This window comes from Peromyscus californicus, unplaced genomic scaffold (genome assembly GCF_007827085.1).
Source record: "Peromyscus californicus insignis strain IS unplaced genomic scaffold, ASM782708v3 Scaffold_9__1_contigs__length_137607984, whole genome shotgun sequence".
Classification (NCBI taxonomy): Eukaryota; Metazoa; Chordata; class Mammalia; order Rodentia; family Cricetidae; genus Peromyscus; species Peromyscus californicus.
In genome coordinates, this window is record NW_026294617.1 from 4,630,355 (window position 1) to 4,648,304 (window position 17,950).

The 17,950-nt window shown below is 36.3% G+C and overlaps 1 protein-coding gene across 5 annotated transcripts in view; it reads right to left on the bottom strand.

The window, feature by feature from the left end:
* Window positions 1-17,950, bottom strand: part of Naaladl2 (N-acetylated alpha-linked acidic dipeptidase like 2) — a 1,340,311-nt gene that overhangs the window by 714,090 nt on the left and 608,271 nt on the right. For all 5 annotated transcript variants that reach the window (XM_052732134.1, XM_052732135.1, XM_052732131.1 and 2 more), the window contains one exon: window positions 5,272-5,773. In XM_052732134.1, coding sequence (XP_052588094.1) covers window positions 5,272-5,765 — 494 coding nt within the window. In that variant the 5' untranslated portion in view covers window positions 5,766-5,773. The remainder of the gene's footprint in view (window positions 1-5,271; window positions 5,774-17,950) is intronic.

Here is a 17,950-nt window from a genome sequence, read left to right on the forward strand (position 1 = left end):
TATTTCTAAATAATGTTGAAGCTTTCAATATACTTTTGACTTATGATATTTATTAGACCTGCATAAAAATATATATAGAAATCCATCAAACTGTATTTCTTACATAGACTATTATTGTATTTATATAATATGTTATTCCTGTTTTATTCATTCCACTTCAAACATAAAGAGTAATATGAGAAGCCTAACAGGTTTTTGTTCCACACAAGGTAGCCAGGATCACAACTGGGAGAAGCTGTGTGCACTGGACATAAGCATTTCACAGGATCCTAAATGTTTCGGGCTCCCCTCCCCAAAATTTAGACAGATAATTTTCATTATAAACTAGGATATTTAAGTTACTTGGTGAAGATGTAAGATGAAAACTAAAACATAAAAAATTTTCCAGACAAGCCAGGCAGTGGTGGCTCACGCCTTTAATCCCAACACTTGGGAGGCAGAGTCAGGCAGGTCTCTATGGGTTCGAGGCCAGCCTGGTCTACAGAGCGAGTTCCAGGACAGGCGCCAAAGCTACAACAGAGAAACCCTGTCTCGAAAACAAAAAATTATCCAGACAAAGCATTATGAGACAACATACTATTTAGTTTGTCTTGTGTTGGCCATCTACTACTGGGCATGGGATGTCCCTTAAATGTGGTTTGTATACCCAGTGACTTCAATTGGAGAAAACAAATTATTACGTTGTTGGCAGTTATCACCAGGAGAAATCTGGGTTAGGGATCGGGCCTTTTGTCTACTTCCCCTCTCAGCTCTGGGACCTCATCTGGCTTAAATTTGTGTAGACTCTGTGTGTGCTGCCTCAGTAACTGCATTCCTACATTTTCATGCTTTTGTTTTCTAACAAGAAAGAGAGGAAAAATAGAGGTGTGGATATTTGGGTTCTTTTAGAATTGGGAAGGATCTGGGAGGAGTTGGGGAAGGCAAAATCATATTCAGAATATATTAAATGAAAAAAATAAAATTTCAATTTAAAAAAGAATGAAAATAAAAATCTGGAAAACATCTAGAGATGGAGTTAAGCTTTTTCAATGGTCAAGGCTTAGTTGAAATCAGTGAACAAAGATATTTGGATAATATCACTTCAAAATTCTATATGCCCAGTCCTGATCAAAAGAAAATTCCTATTTTTAGGTGATGTAAAATCAGGTTCATCTTTGAATGCTTACAATAACCTTCACTGTCAAAATGAATGAAAGCATACATTAAAGCAACTTTTAATAACCTATTTTAATCTGATGTCTCAGAGTATCCCTGACATATTGCAAGTCTACATGCACAAACACAGAACAACATAAGTAGGAAACAAGCTACCAACTTAAAGAAGAGTCCATTTTCCAAAAAGCAACAAGTACCAGAATAAATAACTAAGAACATACTCTGAGAAAATTGATTAGCACAAACATGCAGTACATGTACATGACCTTTATACCTCTCTGCTGATACTGACTATGTCAACAAATGTCAGTCTGTTAGTAATCTTACTTACTTTTTATGAAGTCCACAAGACACTCAGAAACTGACTTATCTGTACCTATGCACAAACTCATGAACTTAAAACAGGAGTGAAACATGAGTTCTTATGTAATTCTTAGGGACCTCAGCTGTATGATTCTGGAGTACAGACTTTCTAGATGATAATGTCATTTGGTAATTTTAAAGGCCCTGGTACACTGGTATTCGTTTTAATAATTTTACATAGTGGCTTTAAAATATAGTTGTAATTATCGTCTTCTACAGTTGGAATTGAGGCTTTAATGAAATATCTTAACATTTGATAGTATCTGCTCTTTATATAAGTTGTCATTTATTTCAATAAATACAACATATACATGAGTAATGACATAATTGATAATATAATACACATTTTATGTCCATATTACTGCTTTGAAATAATATTTGGAAAGTCGAAATAGCAAGGTTATTTTCTCAATAAATAATTTATAAATCCAATGCAGATCTGATTCCTATTATCATACAATGATTGTTCTTCCTTATAAATACTAATTCTTTAAGGACCTGATAGAAATGGTAGTCTACTGTTCAGCAAAGTAAATTTGTTCTCTTCATGGAATGTGAACTGCAATATCTTTTACATAGAGCAATTGACAGAGTATTTGACAAGACTAAAATTACTTGTAGAGCATGGAAAGGAACTGAAAATTGATAGAGAGGAATCCATTGCCAAAATACTTCCTACAACAGTTCCAAAATCCTGGGAGCTCAGTGGCTTTTCCAAGCCTAAGTTCCAGAGTTAACACAATCTTCTCCTTTATCATAGCTGTATCCCACTCCTGGTACTAATTTCTGCCTTAATTAAAGTTCTGTCATTGTAACAGAATGTTGCGACCAAAATCAACTTGGAGAGGAAAAGGTTTATTTTGCTTGCACTTCATATCACTGTTCATCATTGAAAGATGACATGGCAGGATTTAAAGACAGAAACCTGGGGACAGAAACTGAATTATAATCCATGAACGGGGAGAGCTTCTTATCCATGACTTGATCCTCATGACTTGCTCAGCCTGCTTTTTCATAGAACCCAGGAGCACGAGCCCACAGTGTGTAAAAAAAAAAATGTACTACAGACTTGCCTACAAGAAAATTTTATAGACATTTCTCAATTGTTAATCCCTTTCCCCAAGTAACTATAAGCTGGCAAGAAACCAGCTCATAATTTAGAATAAGATATATGGTTAGCAATATTTTTGAGGAAAAAGTTGTCATTGACTGAGAGGATATTATTCAGATAGTTAGTATAAACGTATTTGTACCAAAACACTATTATCTAAGAAAACTATATGAATAAGAAAAACCATGGCTATTATAGAGCATATTTGAATATGTGTCTTACCATGGGATGTTCCTGTAGACTAATCCCTGGTAAATATATGTGTTGAGGTTAACTTTAGATATATCATATTGTTGTTGATTTTCTTTTATTTATTTGGAAAATAAAACCCACTTTTCTTCAAATTCCATCATAAGGGATATAATACTCTTACTTAGTTGTATATCTAAAATTTTATCATCAGTTGATTATTTGAAATAAAGATATTAGCAAGCTTTTAAAAGTATTTACAGTGCTGAAAACAAACAAAATTAATGAAGTGTAAAGAAAGAAAATATATAAGTAGCCTAGTTAGTAAATAAAATGCAAGCAGGTAATCCCTTATGACTTCATACAGAATTAACTCCGACTAAGCCAAAGTAAAGAAAAAATGGGTTTGAGGCTATGAACTACACTGTGCTCAAAAATTGAAAACTGACATGTAGCTAGGGGAGAATGTAATTATTCTTAATGTTAAAGAGAAATTAATCTCTTAGGTCCCTTGCAGAAGTTACTTTTACAATATAGTCGGGATGCCTTGGTGAAGTAAACACAGCCTTATACGGTTCTAATTAACCTTTTGTCTTAGAGAAATAGCATCCCACTGACAGAGGCATCTGCATAGGAAGACCTTCTTCTCACCCCTGCTCAGCCTCTGACAATTTTAGAAAATGTTTCTGGGGTTCCCAGTCAGCCTCCTTCTGGATTCTGGTATTGGAAGAGCTGCTAGGACCCCAAGGGGCAGGAGGAAGCTGGGATGATGTACTTCTTACCCTCTCTAGACTTGGTATTATCTCCGGTTGAGGTTGTGTCATGCCTGCACTTGTGAAAGCAGAAAATTCTAGTATCCACCAGTTTATTTTCCTAGGTTTAATGGTGGCTTAATTCTGGGCTGCCTCACTATTTTCTGATAAGTTCCACATTCTTCATGGAATAACAGGCCTACACTGAATATTCATTGCTTAGGGGCTGGCTGAGAGGTAGTTTGCTCAAAAGTGTCCCTGCCTTGCAAGAGTAAGGATGCGACTTCTATCCATAGTACTCATATAAAAGCCAGGCATAGATACAAATGACAGCTGAAATCTCAGAACTAGGAAGAAGAACACAGAAAGACACCTAGCGCTTACTGGTCAACTGTCTGAATATATAAACACCAGATTCAGAGAGAGACACACTATCTCAAAAAGAAAGATGGAGAACAAATAAGGAAGACCCCTGACACTGACCTCTGGCTTTTAGATATATGTGTACATAAACACTACACAACACACAAAATAAAATAAAACAATTCCGTACCCATTGCTTGAAATATTCAAGCTATTTCCTGATATATAGGTCAACTCACAACTGACACAAAAGATATTTATAAAACACAACTTTTAACTCAATTCAATATAGAAATTTTACATTAGGAAATATCATGGAAAGCATTATCACCTGCCAATTACACTTCCAGGGATGCTTAAGCATCAGTGAAAACCAGACAAGATGTGCACAGGATCTGTATTCCCATCATGGAGAGTATTAGAATTCATCAGCATTACTACACTTCATACATCTTCAGTGTAAGTTTTCCAGGGAAGATCACTAGATATACACACTTGCAGGCAACTCTGCAGTTGTAAATCACTATGACCCACAACAAACATTCAGGGAAAGCAGTACTGCTGGACTCTACCTTTATACAAGTGACAAAAGGCTGTTTTGTTTCTCCTAAGCTCTTGGAAGAGACAATTTCCAATTGTTCTTCTCCATCCATTTTACTATGTATGTAAACTATGAGCCAATAACAATCATCAAGTTGTCACATTGGTACTCTTTCTAATAACTCAGATTGATTCCTTAATAAGAATGGTTTATTATAATTTGATTGAATAATCAATGCATTCTGGCCCCATAGCTACCCCACTAAGTCACCTTCAGTAGAGAAGGTAGCTTTTTAGACTATCTGATGGTTGGAACTTAGTGTGTTTTAAATAGAGATTTCCTACTTGAAAGGTGAAAAATACAAGGTTTAAACAACCCCTAGTTTCCCTGGGAGTAATTAATGGCAGTTATCTCAGCCTATAAAACATATGTATTTCATTGTGGTGCCATTAAATTTGTAACCATGTGACAAATATCCTAGTTTTTATTGCTTTTGTTTCAAATCATCTTTGTTTCCCAACATGGCCTAGCAAGATTTCTCAAAGGGAGAAAATGAATAGGCTAGAGTCTTTCAGTTGCCATTGTAGTTATGGTTACTATTATCAATTCATAAAATCACATCATAACTTTATATTGCAGAACCCAAAACCTGAAAATGTGTGTCCTTCCCTAAGTTTCTATTCCTGGTGTAAGTTGTGTTCATCCTCTTAACAAACTTACAACTCCAGTTTAATCTCTCTTCAGAGATTTACCTCCCAGGAAATGCATGCCACCAACATCCATTTCTCTGCACCTACCTGAAAGATTTCTTAATATCTTCTGCTTCGATCGTCTTGAGAATATCCTGGTATAACTGAGGGTCATTTGTTCGTGATGGTGTGGCATCAGAAGGGCAATTCATGTGTGCATAATAACCTATTAGAATTCCAAAACTAAATAGAATGGTGCCTATGCAAATTATTTTTAAAAGGCAGCAAAAGTTGCAGCGGCTGCTCTTTGGTGCAGACCTTGTGTAGTGGGTAACGTAGTCAGACTCTTCTTGAAGTCTCTGGAACCTTCCTTTGGGTGAACTTGCTGGTTGAATAGAATCAAGATGGAGGTCTAAAGTTTCTGAGTGGCCCAAGTTCTGAGTCTCAGCATTATCTGGTTGGAACTGGTCAAAGCCAGGCTCTTCCAGCTCCTTCTCCATATCCCACTCTAAATCAAGGGCAGTGGCTTGGATGTCATCATTGTCTAAGTACTGTGAGTGTCCTGAGGCTCTTAAATCTGCATTGACCTTCTGATAAGCCATCTTTTTACCTATGGAAATAAGAGAAAATTAATATTATACTACATTAAAATAACTAGTTTATTTTTAAAAGTAAAAGTAAAAACAAAATATAAAACAAGGAAGTATATGTGAGTGCATAAAACTTTAATGATTAGTGTCTGGACAGGTGGCTTAGGCAGGTATAGCTCAAACGTGAGGTTATATGTTCAGACTCCAATACTCAGGCAAGAAAGCTGACTGTGATGGTATAAACTCCTATAATCCCAGCACTGGGGAGGCAGAAACATGGAATCCCTGGGGCTTGCTGGACGATATCTTAGATAACTATGCATATTCTAGACCCTGTCTCAATAAGAATGTAAGTGAGAATGCCTGACATTGTCCTCTGACCTTCACATGTATGTGCACACATGTGCATGTACACCCCTACATTTAGTAAGCGTAACCATTTCCCTAGGGAAAGCAACATTTAATCATCAATAATTTAATTATATTTTCTGTTAAATATAATAGGGAAGGAAAATATAAGCATTAAAAATTGGAAGTACTTGGTAGAAATCCTATTTAAAAAGCATTACAAAACTACATATACAACCAATTTCTGTAGCTGTGGAGAGTGACAAGAGTATACAAATGTACATAATGTGTAACCGTGAAGCCAGTGTCAAACACGTCTTTAGAAACAACTTTAAACATTTTAGGACAAATGTACTGAAGGAATGATTTGATCTCTTCCAAGGAAAAAAAATTAAAGACCTTAGGATGATTACATAAGCTAGAGCTGATTCTGAAAACACAAATCTGCGATTGGAACAGGTAAAGCAGATAAACAAGAATCAATGCTATAATATGGCACATTCACACAGCCATGGTTGAAGAAAAGGACTTGACATTTTTAAGCTATCAGACAGGACAAAGGCACTCCCAGGAACTGTGACATGGACTGGCCTGGATCAGTGAAGTTTAAGTAAAAGTCCAGGATGGCATGGGTCCAAAGACCAGACACTTTGCCAGCTTGGGAGGTCTTGGTTTCATAACCTTGCAAGTGGCAGATGGAAGTTTTTCTCTCCTACAGTTTCGGATGACTGTCCGTTGTGTCCTGCTGAGCGGTTTTAGGATAAGTCAGCTAATTAACTGTAGGTGGTCTCAGTTCTGTAAGCCACTGGAGCATTGTTGCTGCAGATGAACAGTGTCTACACTGTTTACACTTAAATTTTATGTGTGCCATCTTAGCTGGATGCGGAGGTCCTTCGCCATGCTTTATGACATTCTATATCTCCCAGTGGAAGGGGTAAAGCACAAAGCACAACTGATACTTGGTAAGTTAATTTTTAATGATAGTCATTGACAAATCAATATCAAAAAAGAAGATTAAAAACCAGGGCTTCATGAGAGAAGGTAGCATCAGCCACAGAATTCTGACATTTCACAAGTTGGCTAACAGAGACTCAAGGAATAAAAATGCTCTGAATTTTTAGGAATATTACACACAACTTAATATTCAATCATGCACAACAAAAATATAATTCTAAAATTCCAATATACTACTCTATCAAATAGGATTCGTTCTTATCCAGAATAGACCCAAAACAGACAAAGGAATGATGAATGGATCCTTATTCTTACAAGGGAAACAAGACAATCACTCTCAAGAGACAAATGCCTACAAAACACAAAAGAAGAGATAAAATGTGCTGAGTTGTTCTAACAGGATCTATGGGAAGAATGAATTTAAGATTTCTTATTTTGTTAATAGTATTTATTAACCCTTTGAGAATTTCATATAATGTATTTTGATCATATGTACCTGCCTACTCCAATTCCTTCTAATGCACTCCCACATCCCTACTCACCCAGTTTCGTGTCCTTTGTTTGTTTAACCCCAGTGAGTGCAATTGCTCTTGGGTGAAGGGCCAACCCTAGAGAGTGGTCCTAACAAGGGCAGGGTCATAGCACCTAGAAAAGTGACTTGCCCTTTCCTAGCAGCTTCACTTGCTAAGAGGTCCTCGGGGAAGGGTGCCCACCTTCCAAGACCCCATGCTGATTTTGTCTGCCACAACTGCTGTGGGTTCATATGTACACCTGTCATGTGTCCAGAGAGCCACTTCATTGTAATCATACACAGTCTAAAGCTTTTACAGTCTTTAAGCTCCCTCTTCCTGCATGATCCCTATGCTTTGGGGGAACAGCATATGCCACAGGTTCCAATTAGTGCTGAACACTCTGCAGTCTTTACTCTCTGTATTCTGACAAGTTGTGGGTTTCTGCCAATCTACTGCAACAAGCAAAACTTCTTGTTGAGAGTTGAGAGATGCATTACTATATGCGTATAATGATGTCATTAAACTTATCTTAATGTGATGTTAATTTAGTAGAATAATAGTAGTGGGTTCTCCCCTCTGGTCTATGGCCTACCTAGTCACAGACTATGTTGCCTGTTCTACGTTCCATTGAGGTAACTCAGGCACAAAAAGACAAACATTCACTCATATGTGAATGTTCATGTTGAATATTTAGATATGTATGTTTCTTTTGGAATATCCATAGAGGTCAGGAAACTTGTGAGAAATCATAAAGGAAGGACTTTCAGGGGAGGGGAGATACAATGTGATGATATAAAAGGGGAAAGGGAAAGTAATGGAAGTGGAAGGGTCATATGGGAGGGTGGGAGGAAAGGGTGAAGGGAACGTTTAGGATGTGGTAATAAGCATTACAGACCTTTTGAAAATGTCATACGGAAATTTACTACTGTACAAGCTTGCTTACATACACACACACACACACACACACACACACACACACACACACACACACACAGAATTTATACCAAGTTACCCTATAATAAAGGAACAACACCCCTAGTAGGCATCACAGTGTAGCAAATACAAAACCCAGTGTCAGAATTATTTCTCTTTAAGTTCTTAGCCCGTGAGGTCCCACAGAACCCTATATATTACAGTTTATTGACATTACTCCTGGTTAACCTCTACAACAGGACAGTCACCCCAAACTGACAAAGATACGTCATATATGGGTCACAGAACAACAGAAATAATTATTTAAGAATGTATATTCTTAGGGTGGGGAAGACGGCTCAGAATTTGAGTATTTGCTGCTCAAGAAATCCAAATTCAGTTCCTAGAACCCACAAATGTGTATAACTCCCGTTTTGGTGGACCTGATACCCTCTTCTGGCATCCACAGGCACTAGAGAGACATGACATGAAGCACAGACAAATATTCATACACACACACACACACACACACACACACACACACACACACACTCACACAAATAAATATATTTTAAAAACACAGTAAACTCTCAGTTGCTTTTGGTAGTTTTACCCAAAGGGAGGAACGTGAACCAGGAACCTAGGCAGGGAAAGCGTTGCGACGGCTCCGAAAGCACAAACACAGTTCATTTGCAGCCCTTGGAATGCCGTGCTGGCCAGGAGTGCATCCCATGCCACAGATGCTGAGGCAAGGCTAGCAAAGAGAGAAGTGAGAAGGGAAGGGAAGGGATTCTCTGCCACCTGGGGCTCACACCATGGAGTAAACATGGCAGCAGTATAGCTTATCTACTGCTTGTAGTTTTGATTAAAAGAATTGGAAGCAATAGTTCTAGATTTAGAGGCAAAATAACAAATGTGAAAGATTGAAGAAATAAAATGAACTAGATAATGTACCATAAATATATAATTCTGGGACTGGAGAGATGGCTCCGGGAGGGGAGGTGTTAAGAGCACTGGCTGCTCTTCCAGAGAACCTGGGTTCAGTTCCCACCACTCAAATAGCAATTCACAATTGTCTCTAGCTCCAGTTCCAGGGAATCTGGCATGTTCACAGACATACCAATGCACATAAAATAAAAATAAATAAATCTTAAATATATATATATTTAATTATATAATTATATATAATTCTGTCAGACATTATGAATAGTGGGAGAAGACCAAAACAGCCACACACATATTATTCTTTTGTTTTTTTTTTTTAAATCTAGTCCACACCTTGGTCTGAATGGGAAACATCCCTCATAGACAGCTGGAGGTTGCGATGTTGTGGAACCTTCTAGATAGGTGGTCAAGACAGCAGTCATGGATGTGGACATGTATTTGAAGTTTATAGCCTATCTCACTTATGCTCTCACTTTTTCCTCCTGATCCACAACGATGCAAAGAGCCACGCGGCAGGCTCCTGCTGCCACAGAGACCCCAGCTGCACAGTCTGTCCCATTTTGATGGATTATACGTCCTTGAACAATGAACTAAAATAAATCATTCCCTCTTTAAGTTGTTTCTTGTCAGGTATTTGATCATAGTAATGACATAAGAGACTAATAAAGTCTGTATATCAAAACAAAAACATGATATATTAACCATAATCATGCAATTGCTATTTCTAGGCATTAGAACATCAGGAATGGTTTCTTGTATTCTTTTTTTTCCTCTCACTCCCTCACTCTTGACTCTTTTCTAAAATAATTTTTCCCAAGCAATTTAAAAAAGCCCAGCATTTGTATAAAGTTGTTGTTTTTGTTTTTTTCTTTTGTAGCTCTGTGCTTACTTCCTGTTTTTATTACATCAAAATATGCAGATAAAATGAATGACATATTAGGTTAGTAACAATTTTTCAGACAGCTTAAATGAGGTTTGGTTAAGAAACAGAGGAGGACTCAAAATAATACTTTGTGTAAATGATACATTTAGTAAATATACTAGGTAGTCAGAAAAGTCCAAAGATAGCTGAATGAATGAAAGACTTACTCTGCCATAGTACACAGAGCAAAGCAGACTCCAGAACTGAATTCCTCATTCAGACAGTGTAAGGTGGCTTTGGGGAACAAATGCTCTAAAGTGACCTGAGTTTTTATAAAATTATGGCTACAAATTAGGTGATAAACCAAAGATTTATCACCTTCAGGAGCCAATTTACTTTAATATACTTTATAAACTGCAATTTCTTATCACAAAGGAAGTAATTCTTTCTTTAGTTAAAACATCAATAAATTTTTACCATCCTGGCATGACACAGATTCACCACTCATCTACTTACGGAATCTTCGCACTCTGTCTTAATGACACTCCTTTCTTCTTTCCTCTAACTTCTGCCTCCCATTCTCACTTTCTCCCTTCCAACCCCAAGTTTTCCTTTCCAGTTTCATCTCATATGTGTCACATCCCTCCCTGCCCTCCCTGGAAGCCCATTTGTGTATTTTCTATGCAAATATATCTTTCATACATACGGACAATTTCTTTGAAGTATATCATATACTTTGATCTGTTTATTGTTCCTTTTTTAAATTGTCACTGTCTTTTAAGCAAAGGTTGTCTGAATCAGCAACTGCAACTCCTCTGTTACCAGCAGTGGTTTGGCAGCAAGAGCCAAGGCCTGAGGGGATTCCGTTCCCTTAGGCACTGACTCTCTCAAAGCTGCAAAGAGAACTTATCTAAATCTCTGTCCCTCTAAAGAACTCAAAGGTAGAATTCTGCTCCTCAGAGAGGCTGAATACTAAGTAGCTCATGTCCTCTGTTTGCTCCTGTCCTGAAAAATACACTCCTGGACCCTACTTAAAAACCTCTCTCCACCTGGCTCCTCCCTATGACTACAGGTGAATTTTATTTAATGAAACACATCTTTGCATCATTAAACAAATGTTCTAGAGCATAAACAATAGTAACACACCTTAAAATAATATTCTACAACAGTTAATATCCCATATTCTTCCCTTTCTCAACACTCTCCCTCTACCCTCCCACATTGTCTTTACATTTTCCATTATATACCATAGATGAATTTGCTCAGCCATTGTCTTAATGAAATTATCTAGACTTTTCTCACATATCACTGAATAAGAATCTCCTTCTATCCTCTCCCTCCACCTCTCTCTCATTTTTTAGTATTGAGTATTTAGTATGGCTTGTCTCAATGAAGACTTGGCATACGAGAGCTATGAAAGAATTGTGATAATTATAATTCTGACCTCTAATATAAACATTCAAAGTCATCTCTCTACAAGTCATTTAAAAATGAACTACAAGGGTGAGAATGAGTTTTCATCTCTAGCCTGACAATAGGCATTCCATCACATGTGCATCATAATTTAACGCTTTTCAAACACCAGGCAGAGCCATCAATTAGGGTGTTAATGCAGATACAGATATTAAGTCCTCACCATGATAGATGTCTGCCTGACATCCTCACTACCACTTTTAAACTCATTACACACTAATAATTTTCAACAAACTCTTTCTTGTGGTGGAATACTACCTGGGTCAAAGGATGGTGAAGTCACTTGATATAATAAACTTCAGAAGCATTTCTGATGAAAAATTGTCAAGGAAATGAGTACATAATAGCATTTATAATGGAAGATTTTAATCCATTACCTGGAAAACAATTATATTTACCTACATTATATATAGGTATATATGAAATCTATTTTATATATGCATCTATAATATAACAGCAAATATGAAAAATAAATTTGCTAGTTTATTTAAAATTTTTTCTTCTCTTATAGAAAAGTTTATGGACTTATTACAAAATATAACATTTATGTATTTTTCTCTAGCAGTTTATTTTCACTTCAATGAACCAAATAAAAACAAAATTGAAAAGTAAACTCCAAATAACTAAAATTTTTAAAATATGCACTGTTTTGAGAAAATGTGATTCCTTTCCCCCATAGAATGCACTTCTCTATAAAATAAAACAGCTGTGCTCTAACAGGCAATTAAATGACATAGCATGTTTCCTTTAACTAATACTTTTTAATTCCAGAGTGAAATGGAAATTTTGTATTACAAAGACAAACTGTAGATATGCATTATGATCATATAATTGCTACTTAAACTTCTTATGTTTATATTACTGAGGCATGTGATCCACTTAAAGTGTCATATCACTTCAATGGCTTAAAAATAGTACAAACACAAAGACTTTAATCGATGTTAACCACATGTCCTAGCTTGATTTTATTGCTGTGCTAAAGGCTATGACCAATAGAAACTTGGAAAGAAAAGGCTTATTTTGCTTATATATACTCAGTGCTCACATTCTATCATTGTGGAAAGCTGAAGCAGGAGATCAGATAGAGCAGGAACCTGGAAGCAGGAGCTGATGCAGAGGAGTGCTGCTTACTGGTTTGCTTTCTCTGGCTGCTTGCTTGACCTGCTTTCTTACAGAACCAAGAACCACCAGCTCAGTGGTGGGAGCTGACAGATAGTGGGCTGGGAGGGACTCCCATCAATCATTAATGAGGAAAGCACCCATATACTTCTACAGGCCAATATTATGCAGGTATTTTCTCAATTGAGTTTCCATTTCCCCAGATATTTCAGGCTTGTATCAAGTTAAAGAAAAAAGAAAAAGAAAGTAAATAGCCAGAACACACCATAAATCACCCTGGAAAAAAAAATCCAGCATAGTACAGATAAAGCCATAGTATTTATCACATTACTCTCTATAGTATAGCATTCGATCCTTTTTAAAAAATCTGTTTTATGAAAAGTATAATATACTCTTTTGATTTCAACAAATCTTCTTTACTGAGATAAGACCTTTCCATATTAACATTTTAAATTTCAGATTCTGGAAAACTTTTCATTCACATACATTACACTTCTATAAAGAAAAATAAAGAAGATATGAGTTGAATTAAAACATATTTTTCAGGCCAATATAAGCTTAGGTCAATAAAATAAATTTACAGAGATGGTGAGATGACTTAGTAGGTAAAATGCTTTCCATGTAAGTATGAAGTATGAGAATCTGGGTTTAGATATCAGAGCCAGACGTGGCAGGGGTCCCTGCAACCCCAGGCCTGGAGATGCTGAGACACAGAATTTCTGGAGCTCAGTAAGGAGTCGGCCTTAGCCTCTCAATGAACTCCAGGTTCTGTAACAAACAGAACATAGCAAACTAATGGGGAGGACACTATAGGGGACATCTGGCATCTACTTCTGGCTTCCTCAATTGTACACATGTGCATGTGCACATACATGTGCACACAACTAAATGAACATAACCATATACTGCATACATACATACTCAAACATATAAGCATAATAAAGTTTCATATACAGAGCATAATATGTCTAAAACTAAGTCCAATTTTCTAAATGTTAATTCTCTTACATTCTTACTGACTGAAACAAGGTAAATTATATAGACATAAAAGGAAATACAGGAATAAGTTGGAATTTTTCAAGTGTAGAATAAAATCTGAGGAAGCTCCAGGTCTATCCTAATATAGTGGCTATCAAAACACTGAAGAAGAGAATAAATGTTTTAAAATTTTTAGACAATAAGTCCTACATGACGTATTCTACTGAGGGATATGATCAGAACATTCACTCTCATTTAATAATCACAAGGAGAAAATTAATATTTTAAAGATTTATTTTTGACTGTGCTCTGCATGCCTCTATGGTGGTATGTGCATGTAAACATTGAAGAAAGGGGAGGAATGCAGAAGAGAAGAGAAGAATGATTGGATTCCTGGAGCGGGGCTTACAGGTAGCTGTGCTAGGAACTGAAGTCACGACTCACAGTTTTTGAAGTAAGTCATCTTAATTACTGACCTACCCCTCCATCCCTACAAGGAGAGAATTTACTATGTTGGTGTTCCACCTTTATACATTTTCAAGCTAACAGTTTATATACTAAGACTATTTCAATCAAATCTTAGGTGCACTGTGTAATTTAGGATAACTCTTAAATATCTATGTCTAAACTGCATATATTTAAAACCTAAGTAGTTATACATTAGATTTGCAGTAAAAAAGTAAATGAGACGTGTTTACAATACTGAAAACAGTATAAATTTCTGCAATTTATTTACTAACTGAAGTCATTATAAAAATTTCATAAAGTCAAAAAAAAAGAGAGATATCAGCCTCACAACTGTTGTGGATTATTCCTTTACACTGTGTGAAGATGTGTCACTGTGATTGGTTTAATAAAAAGCTAAACGGTCAATAGCTAGGCAGGAGGTATAGCAGGGACTGCTGGCCAGAGAGAGCTATGGGAAGAAGAAAGGTGGAGTCACCAGCCAGATGGAGAAGCAGCAGGATGGGGAGCACAGAGTAAAGGAGACCGAGCCACTTAAAAGTATGTAGATAAATAGATATGGGCTAATTGGTTATAAGAACTAGTTAAGAACAAGCCTAAGTTAAGGCTGAGCTTTCATAATTAATAATAAGTCTTCAGTGTCTTTTTTTGTGAGCTGGCAGCCCAAAGAAAAATCCATTTACACGTAACATTAAAATTCAGCTCTAATAAAAATGAAACATGACCAGATACCTCAAGTCTTATTAACAAGAACCTATATATAATGAAGAATGGAGCTCTGTTCTCAAGTACTACCAGAGTAGGAAATGCCTTGTTAATCAATAGTATGGTCCAGATAGGTAAGAGAGATTTTTGGCTAATGTGTTATAAAAATTACTGTCTGACTTATAACAATCAGTTTTAAATCTTAGTATTATATAGATGAGTTTATCTTTAGTCTGTTTCTGGGAAGAATAATGACAAAAAGAAAAGGATTTCCTATTATGATTAGCATTTCCCTTTAATAGGCCCAGGAATTAACAATATATAATCATAAACACATTACACGTATTTATCTATATATGCAGTGTGCTCATTATTACATATTTATAATTATTTGTATATGAGTATATTTACATTAGTTTGTTAACAATGACTGACTTGATTCACTAACTTAGATGCTCCTAACAGTATTTTAACTCAATATAAAAGAAGCTCTAAGTCTTATTGGAATTAGAAAGACATTCCAAAGCTTTCTTTGTTGTAAAAGTTATTTTACAAGTAGAATAAATAAATGACTCTAGTAATTTTAAAACATGAGGTAGACTCTCAATTTCCTGTGGCAGTTCTGTAATAGAATCTGTAAGTACAATGAGTGTTTCCTAGATCTTTGATGGCAATTAATCCGTTGGTTTGAGAGGACTGATTTGGGGGAAAAGCATGTCATGCTTCTTCCTGCACTGTGACTTCAGGTGCTATGACAGTGAATCCTATTAGCACTCACAGGAATTTCAGAGTCTCAGCTTAAGATCTGAGGAATACTGGCAGCTAGTAGCTTCTAGGGAAAAAGATTCACTCTCTTTTTGAATGTGTGGCCATTGGTAGATGTTTCATTCTTTAGTGGATGGCTCCACACCTGTACACATATAGGCCTCTCACTGTAATGATAAAGAGGCAGAAAAGGTACATTTGGTGGACCATTCCTAGGTGAGCCACTAAGAGATCACAGTGAGCAACAGCTCTAAGGCAAGAGGCTTATTGAATAAAGACCATCTGGGAGTAGGAACATGAGAGGGCGATAGAAACAGATCATAACCACTGCCTTATGCTCTCTTCTTACCAACATTTTCAAATTTCTCTTTCCTTCTGCTGCCCAGGACAAAGCAAAGCAATGCTGCCTGGAACTTGGCGGTTACAGCTCCCATTTGGCCTGTTATTGACCTGTTTTCAGTCATTAAACCCCTTCATTTTCTCCTCTCCCTAATACGTGTGGTTTGCACAGGCTTGAGAGGGTTTAGGGTGTCAAGAGTTAGTGCATCCACACAATCATCACTTAGCTCCTTGAGAGCTCTCAGATGGAGTCTCTTGGTTTGAGAGACACACTGCAATCTTTTATCCTTTTAGCTGACAGGAATGATCTTAAATTGTTGCTTTTTGGTGGAGGCTTTGGATTTCCAGGGACTGGCAAAGATTTTATCTTCAGAAGGCCACCAAAAGCAGTCTTTTACATTTACAAAAATATGTATTGGCTTACTTTATAAATATCTTTATTTTTCAAAACAGTATTAATATATTTATGCAAACTAGAATTGTATTATTCTGAATTTTATATTGTAGGGTTTTCCAAAATTGTAATATAGAAGGACAATTCTAAGCCCAGATTGGCAACTCTGGCTCTCAGAGTCTATACACTTTACTTACTAAAATGGCTTTGTCATACACACTCTGGGATTTTATTAAGAAAAAGTTTTTATTATGATTTTACTATGTCTAACTGCTGGGAAAAGCCATCTCAGAGGGAAACATTTGTACAATGTATGTATTTCTTATAAAACTATGTCACATAGCAAAACGTATCATACAAACCATCTCAAATCTAAATTGGGAATATTCTGAAAACCAATTCTTCTTCTCAAAACACAAGAAGAAAGTCCAAATATAAAGTTTATTGTTGAGCTTTCAAGTTCTGGGACTACAAGGGAAAGGAAACTGAAATTGGTGATTTAACCCAAAGTGTGACAGTGAAGGAAGATATTGGTTGTAGATTAACTGCATGCCATGTGTCTTACTTGATAAATACATGCTGAGAAGCTGGGCCTCACTGAGTGGCTTATCATGTTTCCCTGGGTACCAGAAGCACGTCCATGGGAAGGGAGGCAAGACTTGTGACCCTCAGCCACTTTGGTGAAATATAAAAGTTTTCACTTGACAACTGATGACAGGATCCAGGTTGAACTGCTTTTTAAGAATTGTCTAAACAGGCATAGAGAGATGGCTCAGTGGATAAAGGTATTTGTTGCTAAACCTGATGAACTGATCTTCAGGTCCTAGATTTCAGAAAGAGAGAATCAACTCCACAAAATTGCCATCTGACCATTATGGGGACAATGTGACATACATACAATTAAACAATAAAAAAAAATGAAGTAATAAAAGAGAAAACAACCCCCCCCGAGTTCTGTTAATTATGTCTTCCTATCCTGTCATTGTACAGAAACATGCAAATTTTGAAGTCAAGCAAAGAATTTTTTTCAATATTTTCTTCTACATCTCATGAGAAAATTATCATTTTAGATCGTATTCTTCCTGTAACTGACCTTTCTTCAAGTATGGTAAAGTAGCATCTGTTAACCTTTACAATAAAATGTGTTTTAACTTAAAAAAAGAGAAATACTACAACCATATATTATCACATCTGCTTGACAGTTTATATGAAAAATTAATTTTCATCATCAATTTATATACCTGAAAACTATGATTTGAGACTTATTCAAATATGTATCAACCATGTGTTGCTTACATGTTATTTATAGGGGGAGAATTAAAGGCCTTGAATAGAACATTTAGTTATGGTGATATGAAATTAAATGTCAGGAAAAAAAGGCATGAAAATACGATAGTCGCAGGTGGCCTTGTCCGCGCTGTTTCTC